Source organism: Argiope bruennichi, chromosome 3 (assembly GCF_947563725.1).
Source record: "Argiope bruennichi chromosome 3, qqArgBrue1.1, whole genome shotgun sequence".
NCBI classification, from domain to species: domain Eukaryota; kingdom Metazoa; phylum Arthropoda; class Arachnida; order Araneae; family Araneidae; genus Argiope; species Argiope bruennichi.
The window spans coordinates 44901363-44919929 of NC_079153.1; the positions used below are offsets into that span (position 1 = coordinate 44901363).

At 30.7% G+C, this 18567-nt stretch overlaps 1 protein-coding gene across 1 annotated transcript in view; it reads left to right on the plus strand.

The window, feature by feature from the left end:
- The window catches only part of LOC129962821 (uncharacterized), a 78000-nt gene extending 61979 nt beyond the window's left edge, over positions 1 to 16021 (plus strand). The window contains exons 2-3 of the mRNA XM_056076819.1: positions 13332 to 13447; positions 15628 to 16021. Coding sequence (XP_055932794.1) covers positions 13338 to 13447; positions 15628 to 16021 — 504 coding nt within the window. The 5' untranslated portion in view covers positions 13332 to 13337. The remainder of the gene's footprint in view (positions 1 to 13331; positions 13448 to 15627) is intronic.
- Positions 16022 to 18567: the final 2546 nt, after the last annotated feature.

The following is an 18567-nucleotide window of genomic DNA, read 5'->3' on the forward strand; positions in this document are numbered from 1 at the left end:
TACTCTTTTGTTTTTCCAGTTGATCAAAAATGCTCGCTTAAAAATGTGATGCAAAATTCTTTATTTTTCTCTTTCTTGTACATTTATTTTTTCAGAGTAACGGATTTCTAAAAAGAACAGATAAAAAATATAAAGTAAGAAAGGATCTATACAAATATTAAAGCTAAATAATTTTAAGATGCTTTAGCTTAAAAGATGTTTCGCTTATAATTTTATAATTTCAAAACTTAATTATTTGTCAATTTATTTTAATTACTTTTCAATTTGACATTAGTGGAGTAGAAAATGAGTGTAAAATGGTTTTAAGATTGCTTAATATTTATAATAATGAATCATGAAATCTGTTAAATATTTAAAAAAATAAAGAAAAACAGTTTTTTGAAACATGCACTTATTAGCGTATTGAAAATAATTTTATTTTTGTGTAAAATGCAGACACCAAAACTAGATTTTAAATGCTTAAGAAACAACAATGTTATAAGGAAATTAAGACATGGAGAATGAAAGACATATGATCCATTAAAAATTAAATTATAGTTGTGATTAAGATTTCTTGTTCAGAATATACCGATCAGAACCATTCGCATTTCTGCGACTATTTTTACTTCTTCGTATACAAAAATAAATCTTTATTACAAATTTCGTCAGCTGATGCGCAATTCGAGGCGAAGATTTTAAAATTAATTTTAAATTTTAATCTTAATTAATTTTAATTTTGATTAATTTTAAATTTTAACTTAAATTTTAATTCCTTATAACATTTATAGTTTTACAATGGAGAGTAACTAAATTCCTCTCTCTTAAGATTCGGAAGTTAATAGTTGACCTACGATTTGAGATGACACTTGGTATATGATAACCTCCTTGTTAATGCAGCGAGTTCGCAAATTGTACAGACTAAGTCTATGGCAAAGGATACCGACGTGCTTTGATTGGTTTAAGCCTTGACCTCTTTTTGGCAATGTTTTGCACTCATAATAGAGAAGTTTTCGCTTATTTGGCTCAAACCTTGTACCTTTCATTAGTTTTATAGAAGATACGAGTGAATATCAACACGATCTAATTCTTATTAATATAATTGTTTTCTCTAAATATTACTAGTAATACTACTAATACTAATTAATGATAATAATAAAAATTACTAATAATACTAGTAATACAAGTAACTAATGTTGTTTATGCACAGAAGTATAAAAACTATTTGAAAGTAATTACTCAACATATGATGCAGAAATGAAATAATTCTAATTATTCTATGATTTTCGTGCCTTTATTAGTTAATTTATGCAGTCATTGAAACTTGTTGCTGAATGTTTGTTACTTTTCCATCAACTACTTATGGGGAGATGATTACTTAATGTCGAAAACGTATAAACATGTAATCTTTAACGGAATATGTGATTTCGTAGCTAATTTTTTTAGTTATATCAAAATAATATTAAGAAGAAACACACACAAATTTTTTTTTAATAAATTGTAATTTTTATATTTCCTGAATTTAGGTTCCAGATTAATAACACATGTAAACCGTAAAAAATAAGGGGGGGGAGGGGATAAATCCACATATTTTATTTTTTCATAAAAATATATTTCGGTATGGCCTCTTTTTGGCAAAACATTGCCAAAAAGATGCCAAGGCTTAAACCAATCAGAGCATGTCGGTATCCTTTGCCATAGATTTAATCTGTACAATTTGCGAACTCGCGATAATGCAATGATGCAATATTTTTTTCGTTGACTTTTATAGTTTCCCAGATAAAATAGCATATTTCTGATATTTTTTTTAAGAACGTGGGATCAGTCTCGGGTGGTAGCGCTCGGATATACGGAAGTATTAATGCCTAGCTTTAACTTTTTTACGTTCAAATATAATTTCACTATACAAATAAAGATATCGATATACACTTTTTATCTTGCTTAGCGCCTTTTTATAAACCAAACACGTCATGGTTAAGAGCATTTATGGACTCTCGAAAACGCCATAAAAACAACTAAACTCTTCCGAGTTGGTTTCTTATAAATTTCAAGTTCCAGATTAATAGCTTAAACTTCCGCGTGTCTCTGTTTTTAGTTTACCAAGTAAGGAAAACTATCTTAAGTTTGATGTTTTCTACTGTAAGACTTTGTTCGTGAGTATGAACAAAATTGTTTAGTTCAAAAATATTATTAAATAAAAATAATTTTGAAAAAATGAAAGTTTAAAAATTATTCTTAATACTTAAAAAAAATTAAACTGCTGAAAGTTTAAAGTGTTTTGAGCTCATATAACCGATAATATATATATATGTATTTCTCGTGGCAAAATTGTGAAATTTATGAAAATGATATTTCCGAAAGATACATTTAGAATCCTTCTCACTAGTCGTTACAGAATGCCACATTTATAACTTTTGAACGAATTTTGGTCCTTAAAGTGATGACAAAGCAATGAGCAAGGATATATACTTATTTAGTTTAATTATAATAACGTGCCGTTTGAGGCACTACAGGGGCAACTTTAGAATGGACCTCGTAATTTTGAACACCAATCACATGACGAGAACAAAGTCTAAGTAGGCACTGCTTCTGCAAATTTCCTCACTACACCAATGGAAGGACATTTGACCTACTGCTTCAGTTTTAACATACACAAGGCCTGCATATTGGTGGATTTTTTTTTTTTTTTTTTTTTTGTGAAATCGAATCTCGGTTTTTGGAACCATCAAATCTAGGCTTATACTTTATTACTAGGCAATCGCGAAAGACCGATTGTAAATATCAATGAATAGAAAAAAAATATCATCTGCTATTGTCTATTGCTAGTTTGCTATTGTTACAGAAATCTTCTACTTGTAAAATTAAAAATATTTCTAATAAATATTTTAGTCGTAAATAAAAAGTAAATACCATCTACTCCATCTCCATTTTCATCTCATTCTTATGTTGATGAATTCAATTAAATAATGAATGTACAAATTCTTAGCTTGTGTCCGTTTGTGAAAACTATCTAAGTAAACTTTTGAATATTTTTGTGAGTGAGCAAATTTCTTAGTGCCATGACAACATTACATCAAAAATGATACTCTTATTTTCAGAGCAAAAGAAAATCAAATATAGTTGTGGTGGTTCATCAGAATAGCAATTAACAAAACTACAAAAAATGTTTTATTAGAGGTTGCCGTTAGAAAAAAATCTTTCACTTAAGTCGCCGAAAAATTTTAATTTCAAAACCAATCATGGTGTTGTTACATTTGAAACATATTAAGTAAAATAATTTTTTATCGTTTTGTTAACAGAAAATTATGTGAATATTGAATCGATAATTCAACAAATAAAAGTACCTTCCCACACCCACTTCATATTCGTCCAATCTGCTCAGAATCACTAATAAAAAATGAATATGAAATAAGATGCACAGTAAATAATCTGCAATATTCATTGTTCTTTAATAATAATTGATCTCTCATAAAAAAAAAATCTTCTCAATAAAATTTTAGAAAATTACCCATTTTTTTGAATAATAATCTATAACAAAATAAAATGAACATTCTATAAACCAGATGCGTTTCTGTCGAGACAACAAGAATAGAAACGAAATTTCATAAATATCCTTTGAGATTGACAGATTAAAAAAAAAAAAAAAAAAAAAAAAAAAACGAGGGAACAAAGGTAAACTTTGTATTGAAATATAATTTTAAAGAAATTAGCGTTCTTAACCGGTTTTGCTCTGATTGCAGCACGAGAGCTTCAAACGTAAAGGAAGAAAAGATAAACTCTTTTTTTCAAACCAACCGATTGGTTGATCTCATAGTTACATAGAACTATTGGGTTAAGGTGTGTGTGTGCAGACACGCCGCCTAGAAATCTTGGATTAGCGTGGTTGCCAAATTATTAAATTCGTATGTAAGAATTCTTTGATTTAAAAAATATTAAAATAAAATTAATCTTTTGTTATAAATGGTAAATTTTCCAGCGGTTTCAATAAACTTGGTCATTTTTTGTAATAACATCAAGTAAGAAATTTTATTTTTTTAAGTTGCTGAGTTTTTGAAATATCTTGTTTTCATCCATGGAAATTTACAGACCACAGGTATTCAGTCTTTTGATTGATTTGATTTAGAATTTGATCTAAATTTTACCTGCTAAAACTGCGTACCAATTGTGTGTATATATCTTGCTCTGTACATTTTGTAGCTATCATACTCATTTGCATATACTTTCTCTCAATGGATTTCATAGAAATTTTGAGAGAAATCTATGAATTCGCTGTAAAGATGACATATTAAATTTCTCCCATCCAGCTCAAAACATTTTTTTTTAGTTATCGTATTCAAAAATCATACCGTATGTATGATTGATTGAATAAAGGATTCATACGTAATTGAATGAATTATAATACTTTAATTATCGTATTTATAAAAGACAGATAAAATTATTAAAATCTATTCCTCGGACAAGTCTGAAATGTAGATATATATCAAAATATCGAGACCTCATTATTCAACAATTACAATACACACTCTTTGTATAGTTCGCATACGAGAAAATAAAAATTTAATTTGAAATTTTATATTAACACAGCGTTTTACTATAAATGTTTTGAAACGCGAAACAAATAAAACAAATGAAAACTAGCGGGAGTTGTCTTCCAAAAATTTTCTTCCATATTTTCTTATAAACTTCTCATGGCAGAGAACGGCTTTCATGGTATTGGCGTATAACAATTACGAAATATTAACATTTTGCGTGAGTTTTTCCTTTTTACTAAATGCAACGTGTTATCCTAGGCGAGGTATTTGGCGATTAATCCCTGGAATGCCTTAATAATATCCTAACATCGAATTTGTGTTTTAGACAACGGATTGAAACAAAAATGGGACGCCAAATTGAAGTTTTAGACTCAACATCTCACTCCAAATTTAATATGTTTAGGACTTTGCATTTTTGAACTATCGCGTTTACATACTTCTTAAACTACAGAAACGCAGACACTCTGCCCACATTTGGATTTGCCTCAAAATTTGGCAGGTGTCTACTCTATAGATGTTAAATTTTTGTACCGAATCTTATCAGTCTAGCTCTCTTCGTTTCGCTGTTATGTGTTAATTTATATTCGAACAGACGGACTTCCTCTGAACGAATTTTACAAAAATAAGATAGAAATATGCAGATTTGGGTTGAGAATCGTACATGAAATTTAAACCTTCTAGCTCAAATCTTTTTTGAGTCATCTTTGCCACAGACATTTACAAAAATGTGTTTTTCAAACTCATTGAGACCTAAAACGTTCAGACTCGTCGAAATCTCGAGTTCGAAATTTTTGACAATTGCTGCACTTTTTTTACTACGTATATGAGAAAATAAATATGGTGAAAGCCTTATATTGTGCGCTGCCAAGTGTCAAAAAAGTCTTTATACTTTACTGTATTTCAACGACATGTTTTCATCTTTATTCGTTTGCTAATTATAAGCTTTCAAATTTGCTCAGAATTTGAGACACCTAGAATATAAAAATACATTAATTGCATGCTATTTAATTTTTCTTCTATGTATTTCTTTTCTACGTTATTACAGAGTATTTCTCAAAATTAAATACTCGATATTTGCAATTGAGCATTACTTATTACAATGTAATTATTTAATTTGATAACATACGTATATCATGTAAATATAAGTAACATGTATTTAAAATTTTTTTCTTCTCCCTATCTACAAAATCCAGTTCACGTTTCCCTACGCAACTGCAGTTTTCCAAGCCATAACAACTTTCCTCAAAAAGTTTGAACACTCGGAAAATATCGCATCTCATCTCTTTCATCATCTAACTTAACCAACAATGAACCCCGAAGAAAAATCACCGCCGAGATTAGCGAAAAATCAATCACTGAAAGACGAGAAGAAAAACAAAACACCGTCTTCAGGATTTATGGATTTCTTATTAAAATCAAAGCGGATGAGAACGAAGAAAAATTGACTTTGGAGAAGCAGGGAAGAATAATATCGATTAAGTATCGATTACCGGTATGTTGCCAGATCAAGTCGCGGAGATTTTAGTACGTTTCATCCCAAAACGGGAAGACGAGGACACGATGCGATAAAATTGAATTTGTGCTTCGCTTCAAGAAGATATGACGTCCACAATAAATATAGTTTTCCGACTGACTTATTTTGGTTTCTTCTTTGTCATGTTTGGAATTCGAACAAAAGAATTGTTGACGGATAGTGTGTTGCTACAAAACTCAATGATTTCCAGCGTTTTGGGTTCCTTTATCAGGTTGTTGTAACAGATTTTAAAGGATGTTTTGAGAATATTGATTTCATGAGACTTTTTGAATCGATTCTCCTGTATTATTTTTCAATATTTTGTACATTCAGTTAGAATGCTTGCTTTTTATTTTTATGTATACGAAAGGAAAAGTATTGGAATTGTCAAAAAATTAGGACTTTAGATTTTGATGATTTCACTTTAAATAATTTGATATTTATTATTTAGATATATTCTGCAAACAAAGCTTTTGAAATTATATGTGTATGCCAGCGAGCAAGATGGCATTAAATTAAAAAAAACAAAATCATCGCCTCCTAATCTTTTCTTTCTAACGTATCCCTTGATTATTCTTTTTATTTTTTAGTAAATCGTACCTCACATGCACTTAAACATCCTTACGCGACAAAACTTTTAATTAATAATAGTTAAAAATTCTAACAACTCGAATTCTTTTCATAGTGTTTGTTGGTTTGAATTTGAAATTTTATTCCATTCTTTTTTATATAACCATCTTTAACAGTAATCATAAATTATAAGAACTACCAATCAAATATCTACAAATATAAGACAAGGCGCCTTTGGCGATTAGTTAGTTCGTGAATGTTGCTGTGAATTTCTATTAAATATCTCTATATATAAAGACGCTAATGTACGTGACACAAAAATCGTTCTTATTACTTATCACGAAATGACAGCAATCGAATGTAAACATATCGATGTGCGAAAATTTCAATAGGCTGCTTTATTCAGCTTTTTTATAGCTGCACTAAATTTAATACTTCACAATTTGAGCATAAATTTAGTCGCTTAAGTATTCTTTCCAAGCAATAAATGAATTATGCGGCAAAAAGAATGCTCATAATCTTGAATTACATTTGACCACTTTCTTCAGTTATTATAGTCACCTATAAATCATATAGATTTTTACTTTCTTCTGAAAAATAATGTACAACCAAAACAAAATCCAAAGTCTTGCATTTTTGAATAAATCAACCAGCTGCGAAGTTGCATTTCACCATTTGGAACTTTTTTTAAAAAGCAGTAAATAGCGAAAAATGATCTACTTTTGATCTACTACTTTGAACTCCTTTGGCTGCACAAGTTTTGTTTTTAACGTAACATTTTAAACTTCTCAGACATAATGCTTTGTTATAAACCTGAATCACTTATATGCACTTGATCATATTTGTTATTGTCATTTTCGTCATTTTCTTATTCAAACATATTTGTATAAAATATACGGTTCTTGCAAGATTGTGTAGTTTGAGAAACTTTCTTCGCCAGTTGAAGTTTGAATTGTAACTTCTGTAGGAAAAGGTTGTAAGTAAAGCAACTTATCATCGCAAGTCATTGCGGTTCACACGTAACTAAATATTATAAATAATTGTTGGTGTTCTGTATTTAATTGTTCATGTTGTTTTCGAAGTGATTGCTGCAAAAATAATTTAAATATTGTTTTGTGTTAAATGAAACTTTTTTAGCTGTTGCATCTGGCAACGAGGCTCATTTTATCATTAAAATAGAACGAGTGAGATATTTACAATGTCCACGCAATTCCATTGACATAATTACTTCTTAGACAATAAAACAGATCTACTCGTGACTTTTTTTTAAAATTTAGCTTTTTGTCTCTTTTTTTTACTGCTATTTTTCTTTCTTGAAACTGCGTCTTGGCACCAAGAGGGATACTTCTTTGGCATAGGCATGATTAGATCTAAAACTATTAAACATTTTATAGTATTAACTACAAAATAATATATGCAGTTTAACCTAGTAAATGAGATGAATAACAGTACTAAATGTTTATAATTTATTGCACACTTGTCCTAAACTGTAATATATCTGTAAACTTCGTATATTCCAAAATCTATCAATTGTCCCAGTTAAATTTCTTCCTCTCTTCTTTTCATGCCGCTATTACCGTTCAGAAAATTATTTTAGTTCGTGATCTTGTTGGGTCCCTCCTCAATCGTGGAGCCTCGGTGTATAGCATCCACCTAGAAATAAATAGGTGCAACAAACGTTTGCGTCTGATTAATAACTTTCTCTTACGAGAAATTGTTCAAGTTTAATGTTTGTAAATTTTATTTTGTCACGGGCCTGTTTATATAATAATATGAATTAAAAACAAAATTAAATGTCAAGTAATACTTTTTGAACCTAAAATGATCTTCAATTAAAGACAAGCATGGGTGTGTATTACAAATTTTATTTATCTAACTACTACTACAACAATCTAATTATCATGTGATTATTATAGATACATCACGTGACACAATCAATAAATGTTGATTCGTTCAAATGCTATAATTCACACAAATTTAATTTCTCTTCTTTCCCTTTTTTGGACTACGAAGTATTTTCCAAATTTGTCAAAGTAAGAAAAAACTAGATGAAATATTTTTTTAACTTCATTTAAATTTCATTTAAATTATCGTTATTTATTAAAATTACTTTCGAGACAATTTTTTTTTATAATTCTTCCAAAAATTATTGAATCCTTTGTTGGTTGTATTTGTATCCAAATTAATTAGATCGATCAAATTCTCTCGAAATCCTACTTTTTAGATCAATAATTTTTGTGAAATATATTCTACTTACGATAAGTTATTTAGCAAATATTTCATATAATTGATTTTGCAAAGTAATTTATGATTAATCATAAGACCTGATTTAAGATGAACATCATCCATGCAGCAAAGGTCAATTTGTTTGGGGGAGACACTATGCACTGAATTTAATTCTAACAATTTTTGTTGCAATTCCTTTTTTATTTCTCCTCCAATTTTTATTGCAACTCCTGCAAGTAATTTTGATCATTTTCGTAGCCATCAAGGATGGCGGACTTTTGGCGAGTTTTTAAACGCTTGGCACGATTTTCTCACACATGGCGAGAGACCATACCTTATCTTAAACTTTAAGATGTAAGGTTGAAATTTAATTTAAGGCACTCCTTGAGTTTGTCCCTAATATGGTAACCCAAATAATCCAGTGCAATAATACCTCTTTTCCTTCCCATTTTTCTTCTAATTCTTTCCGTTCTCCTAGCAACCCTATTGCTGATTTGTTAATTAATGTTTCAAATTGTTGAATTACCCATCTATTATTAGGATGACATAGTATTTTTGGCATACTTGGCTATATAAATCAACATATTAAAGTAGATTTCAATCGGGAAATGCAATGGCACGCCTTCAAGGTCTCAAAATTTTCTCCAAGCCTTGAGATGCGTTTAATTATCTATGGATTACTAAATGTGGCTACCTTACTGCTTCAAATAATTCGTTTGGAGTACCATGATTCTAAATATAACCTCGTTAATTTTGAATAGAAGAAATTGTATAGTTGATATGTTGTCAATAGATATCAAGGTGCGATCGTAGTTTAACTCTCTGCTTGGCGCACTTATCAAAAATCGCCAACTCATGTTTTTCGGAAGAGACCTGTGCTGGAGAAAACGGGTTACCAGCTTTGGTGCGTTATCGCTAACGGCGAAGAAGGGAATTAAACTACGATTCATGCGACATCAATTGAAATATTATTTAGTGTGCTTCTTTATTTTACCTACAATGTGATATCTCTAATATCAGAAAGCAAAATTAAGGTACGAACGGAGTTTAACCCCTGCTTGGCGCAATTTTGAAAAATCGTCAACTCGCCAACAACGGTCTTGAGGCGTGCTCTGCGAAATGTTCAAAAGCGAGGCAGCAGATGTCCAATCATAGCGCATAATAAAGGCGAAAGATAATAGCTTTGCAGGTCTAGAGAAAACGGACTTGGCGAAGAAGGGGGTTAAACTCCGGTTCACCCGAAATTAATTCTCAAAGCAGTGAAGAAGTTGCCAAGAATTGCAAATGGAACTATTCCGCTTGATTGTTTGGGTTGCCATATTGGTGATAAATTTAAGAGATATATTAAAATAGATTTCAACTCTTTTTCAATGCTTTTTTCCCAATGTTTAAAAATATGAGATAATTGCTGTTTATAGTTGAAAACATAATATCATAACGTCGCCAAGTATCAAGACATTCGCCTTGGGATAAATCTAGCTCGAAATTTGGTATGTTATTGCTTGAAAAAAATTGAATTTTGGCTGTAGCAATATATTTGCAAGTATTATTTTTTTCAGCTTAGAATGCTATTTTTTTTTATAAAGCAATTGATAGATGATATGATAAAGAGATTACAAAAAGTTTCCAATTTTTAAACTTCTAAAAATTAAATAAAAACTTTATATTGGTTTTCTAACAAAAGCCTTCTCACGCGTCTAAAAAAACTAATTTTTATAAAGGGGAAATGGTATTTTAGTGTTGCTTTTACCTCTCTAAGGATGCCAGCAGCGCCAAGTATCTAATCACAATGGTTGACTAGATAAACAATATTGTAAATAATTACAGTTATCTGCTTTATATTAATTAAAATTAGTTATTTGATTGATTAAAATTGATTTATCTCAGAAGACCTCTTTTTGAACCTTTATGGGGCACTGTTACTGAGTCTTTGAATTCTGCGTTAAAGAATTTAGTTGAATTACACTTTAGAGTGCCCTCGAGTTTATTTCCAATATGGTAATCCAATGAAAGATCTTCTAGCAACCCTAACTGCTATTTTTTACAGTGGTTGGGTTATATACGAACTGCAACTATTTTTAAAAAAATGTTGAATTAAAAATAATAAATATAAAGATTTTAATTTAGTTCTGTATTATAATTAAAGTTTATTATTGCTTATAAGACACTGAAAATAAATGCAGTGTGAATACGAACATAAAATATTTATTCTTTTGCAATTCTTAACTGTTGGCACGAGCTTTTTGAAATCGTCAGAATTATTAATTAAAAAATCTTCTGCAATGGAATTCTTTGCACTTTTCGTAATTCTTTTTCTGATCTGATGGTTTTTTTGATAATTCGTTATGTTGCTAACTGTTCAAAAACGGATGTATGGTGAATGAGATGGCAGGAAATATTTTGAACCTGTAGAATGGATAAAGGGTACGTGAAATACATTTTTTACGAGTTGAAGAAGTTGGGAAAAGGATGCTTGTTTGCAAAATTTTGTATAGAGAATGTTCCGATTGCTTCCTTCTCCGTCCTTTCTTTTATTTTGATTATGTAATGTTCCTGTTATCCATACAGTCCTTATGTTCAATGCGCTAGCGAAGCTACTAGGTTCCCACTCCCGTTGCTAGTGAAGCCGTAGGATGTTTTTTAAAGTCTACCCGGGGCCTTCTTCAGATGCCGAAGGCGTCTCATGCTCGAAATCTTTTGTCAACACAACAGATCGTTCGAGCAGATCTGCAGAAATTCTTTATTTCAAGATTGTACAGATAAGCAGCGATAGTGATTATTGAGGTTAAAAAGAGTCTTCTCAGATAAAACAAAACTTATCCGTAAAACTCATAATTTTAATGCAGAAAGTGGTAACCGTAACTGTTTTGCAGAATTGTTTATTTGGTACGCCATCTTTATTGGCGACTTGGCATCCTTGGTCTAGTAAGTACTATTCAAAAACGTAACTTGGTAAAATCGTACTTTAAGTAAGATTTTACCAAGAATTCCTACAAACCAGCTGCGCCAGTCTGTGCTTTCGAAAGTAAAATTCAAGTGCGCAATATCTTTGGCAACTAAAGAAAGTACCTGGCAGAAATTCTTAACTTAAAAAAGCACCTCTAACATTGTCGGTCGCAGTGAGAAAAGGTGCTTGGAGCATTTGAAAGAAGCACTAAGCAGGAATTTTTAACTTATGAAACATCCTACGGCTTCGCCATCAATGGGGAGAGAGAATTTAGTAGCTTTGCTAGTACATTAAAATGAAGGATTTCAAAGATAATAGAAACAGCAAAGGGAAAAAATAAAATAATTCCTAATAGATAACGTAAAAGATCCCTTTAGTAAAAAGCAATTTTAAAAAATAAATATATACCTAATCGGTTCAACTAATACTTCATTTAGGCAAAAAATGTCGAAATTTCTGTAGAAAAAGCAGTTTGAACAATCATTAACTTATCGAATTATCATTGGAAGTCCACGGAAAGAACAACAAATTGTAAAGAATGTCGTTAGAATGAAAAGATAATATTAAAATGAAAAACTGTGAATTAAAGACAAACGATTTCGAAAAACTGGAGCAGATATTTTTCATATTTTTACTTTCTGTTCTGACAAAATTCGTGAGCAGATTATTTTAATTAAAATTAAGTCAGTAAGAATTGCAAAAGGATAAATATTATCTGCTCATCTTTTATCTTAAAAGTAACGCTAGATTGTTTTATTAGCAATAATAATGTTTTCAATTATAATATTAATTTAATTAAATTTTTTAATCGATGTTCATCTGCCAATCATTTGTAATTTCCATTTTTCAGAAGATTATTATAGTAAATGCACAACTCAGCAAGCGAAAAATACCGTAAACAGATAAGTAATTTTCCTAGCGTTTTAATGTTTTGTGGAGTATTGACGACAAAATGAGATCTCATTTAACTAGAAATTTAAATTTTTGAAATAATCTAGTTTTAGCTGTATTATTAAAACATTTTACTGCCTAAAAAATAACGAACGTTTAGAGCAGTATAGCCGAACTGGCCCTTGTGCCATTAATCTAAGCCAAACCAAAACAAAGCAATCAACATTAAGTAAGAATAAAAGATAAAGCATAAAAATTAATATGCCAATATTTCAAGTTAACAAAAGTTTATTAAGCAATTAATTCATTTTCTACCAGTGAAAGTATTGAATTTGGTACTTATTAATTAATGGTGAAGGAGCCAAGAATCGCCAAATGCAGCACTTACCAGACGAAAACAAGAATCACTTTACGTTGTTTATACGAAGTTTGCAAGAAGAAAATCGTATTTTCACCAACTTATCGCCAATACCTCACCATTAATTAATAAATACAATTAATCTCAGTAGATAATTCTGTTAGATTTTTACATTTAATTTATGTAATTTTAGGTAGGTTATTATAGGAATTTTTCATTACAGTATTTAAAAACAGGGAAATGGTTGTGTTCTCCCTCTTTCTATTCTTTCCCTCGTTAAATTCTATTATTTTTTTAAATTTTGTTTTAGAATTCCAGAAAACAATGGTTCGTCATCCAGAACATAAATTTTTGAAAGAGATGACAGAAAAACAAAATAAAATGTATGAAAAAATGTTGGCATCCAGAGGACAATCAAAGCATCTACAAAACAGGTAATGCTTAGAATGTTAAGTATCGATATGATGTATTTATTGTTTTCGTACTTATTAATTAACGGTGAAGTTTTGGCGATTCGTTGGCAAAAATAAACAACATGATGAAAAACATGAAGCAATATGGCGAAGAATTTGGTTTGGTGCTATATTTGGCGAATTTGGATGTTTCACCGTTAATTAATAAATACCATTGTTTAAATAGGCTGAAAATTTCAGTTTAGTAAATGTTACAAATACAAATATTTTCGAACTAGCATACGCTTCGTTGCTTTAAAAGTTATTTGCGAAATCATGCATAAATTACTTTTCACGCAACCCTTTTATAGATTCCATATATTTGATTTTTTTTACTACCATTGCGAGTGCTGAAAAATAAATTCCATATTTATACTAATACGCTTGAGCTGTGAAAGTAAAAGCTGCTATTAAAATTTGGATGAAAACTTCGCAAATATCAAAATGACAGTAAAACAATATTCTGATAACATCTATTCCTTCATAGTGATGACGAAAACTTCATAAAAATATCTCCGAATCTTTCATTTTCATTTTCCCCATGATGGCTGAAGTAAGCATTGTAAGAATTCCTCCTTACAATTTCAACTATTCTCATCTGAGTTTTGCTATGTGTGACTGAACTTTTAAACTGGAGTATTGAAAGCAATGTTTCACGTCTCGCAAGATTTCACAACCTTTGCTGGATGATGATATAACTTTTCTGCATGATGACCTAATTCTGGGGACCACCATATTAAGAACTATCGTTTCTTATTCCGTTTCAGATTAAGAAAATAATTAGTAATTGTTAAATTTTATGCCTTTTTATATCCAGAAACAGCGAGGAAATTCATTTATGGCAGGTGTTCATTAGAAAAGTAATTTTAGTTCCTACTAATTAACATTGAAAGACTGTCGATTCTTTAGTGAATATAAACAACCAAACAAGAGTTAGTTTTATTTAAAGTTATGCTAGGATTACACTCGGCAAGTTATAAGACGGCCAGTAGGCAGCACATGCGTAGAAAGGAACTGATTTATGTCACTAAAATGTCACTGATTATGGCGTCACTGAAATTATTTTTCACTGCATATCGTATTAAAATGATGGATATCTACACAAAGAAATATGGAGAAATAAAAAAAAAAATGGTCAAGATGCCAAAATTTGGGAAATTATAGGAAAAAAATGGCAAATAAAATGAAAGAAAACACAGCCTCTCATCAGAAAGAATAAGGAGCAACAAATATCGGAATTAATCTGATAAGTGATCAATTTTTTCCAAGCCAAAAAAATCCACGAAATTCTACAAACGCATGCGCAGTAAGGAAAACAAATACAATACAGCGCCATGTTGTTGTCCCGTCGGGACAATAACTTGCTATGGGCAGAACAGCATTTTTCAACCTTTCTACGCATGCGCTGCTTACTGGTAGTCTCATAAGTGCCCGAGTGTATACCCGGCATTAAATAGATGTTTGTTTTCATCTCTTAAATTAGAAACTCGCTCAAGCGCGCCCATAAGGTTGAAATGCTAGTTTGGTTTTGATGTTACATTTGACGAGTTTTAGCTCTTTCAATGTTATTTAATTAGTGCCAAAATTTTATTTTTTATTTCCAAAATATTCTGAAATCACAATCGTAAAAGTGTCTCATTGATGCCTTCACAGAGAATATTGCTAATCTGAAGTTTGATCCTTGCAAGCTTAAAAATTGTTTGCCGGAGATTTGGAAAGCTATTTATAGATATAGAAAATATTTACTCTTAAGAACTAGATTGCAAATACAGCTTATCCAAATTGTAATTATAATTACAAAAAATTCATGGTTTATTCAATTTTATTTCCGTATTTCCTAGTATTATTTTTAAGGTGTTTATAACATAGACTTGTAACTCTATATCTGCTAAGGTCTTTAAAATTGTTAGTAAAGTATCAAAATTAGCTTAAAATTGTAGATTTTATTAATAAGTTCGTGAAATATCAAATTAGCTTAGAAGGGTAGGTTTCATTAAACAGTTATCTCACACTATCTCATGTGTTCTCATGAATTTTAGTTTGTATTTATATTTTCATCCCTACATAACGTTTCTTTTTATGTTTTCACAGACATATAATTGAAATTTTTATATATGATCCAGTAAAACTAGATATTTTTACCTGGATATAATTTTTTGTAGGAAACCAATAGTCTTAGTCGGGTTGCTCCCTTTTGATCCACGAAATATCGGCAAGATGATCCCAAGATCACAACCTACTTTCCCAAATAGATTTCGAAGACCATTTATGCCAGCGCCACAATGTCCAAAATGCCAGTCTGAGAGGAATGGAAACTATGACTCACACAGCCGAGAAGAAATCTGCGATTATTGTAACAAAACGATTTCTTATCAAGCCTATCGAGTTTGTGATTGTGGCTGTCGCCCAGTTGTGCCTGGGCAACCGATTCCAGCATATATTTCGAGGATGATGGGTTTTGGAGATCAAGATTTCAGCATGAATAACACAAAACCAGGGAAGGTAAAGGGCAGTCCAGAGACTCTCTTTTTCGAAACGTATCATGGTGAAGATTAGAATGGACTCTTATTAATATATTTAAATGATTGAAAATAAAATTAATTGAAATTAAACTAAAGATGCATGAGTTATTTTGCTTAAATAAGTGAACAAATTTAATGTTTCTGTACAACTCCAGGTAGTTTATTTTATAGATAATCCGCAATGCGTTGTTGATTATTCAGAAATAAAACAATATTATTCAAATACAGAAGACACGAAAGAATGATACGCAGTTAGATTGTCAGTTAATTATTAACAATAGTTTAGTCTTAAGGCTTAGGATGTATGTGCACCGCTCGTTCAGCTAATAATGTTTCGGTACAGTTCATCGTCTGGTGGCACTGTTGTTAATGACAATGCATTTAAGTCTATCTGTCTGGTAGATTTTCCGTAGTTGTAATGTGAATGCTGTCAGGTAGATTTTCCATAGTTGTAATGTGAATGCTGTCAGGTAGATTTTCCATAGTTGTAATGTGAATGCTGTCAGGTAGATTTTCCATAGTTGTAATGTGAATGCTGTCAGGTAGATTTTCCATCGTTGTAATGTGAATGCTGTCAGGTAGATTTTCCATAGTTGTAATGTGAATGCTGTCAGGTAGATTTTCCATAGTTGTAATGCGAATGCTGTCAGGTAGAGTTTCCATAGTTGTAATATGAATAAATCAAAACAAGCTTTAGATAACGCTGCACAATTAATCAATTTTATTCTATTTTATATCTGGTAAATGTTTCACAACCAATCGCCGCACTCTAATCCATCCATTGTTTCTTTAGTGGTTTCTTCCCGTTTTGGGCTTTGGCCCTCTAACAATTTTAACGTTAAATGTTGAATTATTTCACTGTATATTAAAAACCAATAAAATACAAAGTTTCATTTTATAATGTAGAATTAAAAGATGCAATTTGAAAAGTAAGATATTAAGTCTATATTTATAACAGTCCACTTCTTTTTTTTTTACCGAACTGAAACATCGTTGCTGAATGGTAAGGAGCTGTTTAATAGACGTAGAGTATATTTAATGTAATATATATTTTTTAAAAGATAGAAGAAAAGAGGAACACTTCAATTCCGTGATTCGAGAAATAAAAGACAAAAAAAATATTTTGAAATCAATTTTTATTTTATAAACACGTAACAGGCATTTGAGTGTCCGGTGTTTGGAATAGATCGTCATCGGAAAGAATTCTAAAATAACTATTTGATTCCTTTCATTAGACTATACACGACAAAGCTCTTCAAATCGCGTAAGTACATTGCAAGAAAGTTGGATGAAAACATCTCCGCAAGATTTTTCTTTATATACATTCTCGTATCAGAAGTATAGATAATGTATCGTAATTTTTAAAAAAATCGATTTCTTGATTTTTGTGACTCTCCACATTTCGAATATTCCTTAAATAACACACTTTTGACATGTCTACCTATAAACAAGATAACTCAAAAAACTTTAAAAATAAAATTTCGTATGTAATCTGTGCAGGTTTGAGGTTCGAACCCGCAACGTTAGGGTTCATAGCCGAGTAACAAGCCACTAGACAAAAGTGTACTCTCTTCTCCGGAAGTTGTTGTCTGGCTTATCATTTTACCACCACAATAATCTTTGCACTAATTCTCTAAATCCAAAACAACTTTTTAGCGAAATTTTTTCAGAGGGACTCTGTTACTCCGTATGTTCGATTATAAGGTAACTAGTAACTACAAAATGTAGAGAACTAGAGAGATAAAATTCGGCACATAGATTCGACATCTACCGTGTAGATATTTATCAAATTTGCAACCATATTTGTCAAGGTGTTGACCAACTAGCCGGCAGTATTTTCACAAACATGTTAACGTTACAACTGAAAAATGCAATGTTTTACATATATGATATTTTGTATGCGCTTTGAGACTACAATTTTAGTTCTTTTACAAATTTTGTTTTCAATCGGGTGGAAACTGTATCTAAAACCAAAATTCGTTTTCTGGCACTCTTAAGCTCATGAAAGGGATTAATCACCAAAAATATCGCCAAGGATCATACAATAGATTCCGTCAAAATGCTAACTTCAAGCACAAGATCAATATTTCGTATCAGTATTTCAAATGCTATGAAAGGTATTCGTGGTCTTACCCAAGGTCCACAATTTTATGCTAGGAAAGGACTATAACATTTTTATTAGAGAATATACTAAAAAACTTCGGAAGGCCACTTCCACAAGTTTTCGAATGCTGCTCAAGATAATTCGCGGAAACGTATACGTAAGAACATTACATTAATTCAGTATCTGAATAATTTTTTTTATTCTGGGGACTAGAATGTCTGATAAAAGTAATTCCTTATCAGTCTTGGACAATTGTTAATGATCCGTCAACTGATACGGCAGGTGAGAGAGCGATAGTGGATCCATTAGCAAAATTATGGCTATGGCGATAAAAAGTAATGTGGAAAAATTTCTGCGAAAGCTATTGTTCAACACATGAAACTGCCGCGCGAAGGTAATTTTCTAGAATCTATGTAGAGGACATTATTCGATGAATTCGTTTCAGGTAATTCAATCTCCATACAATGAGTGAAATA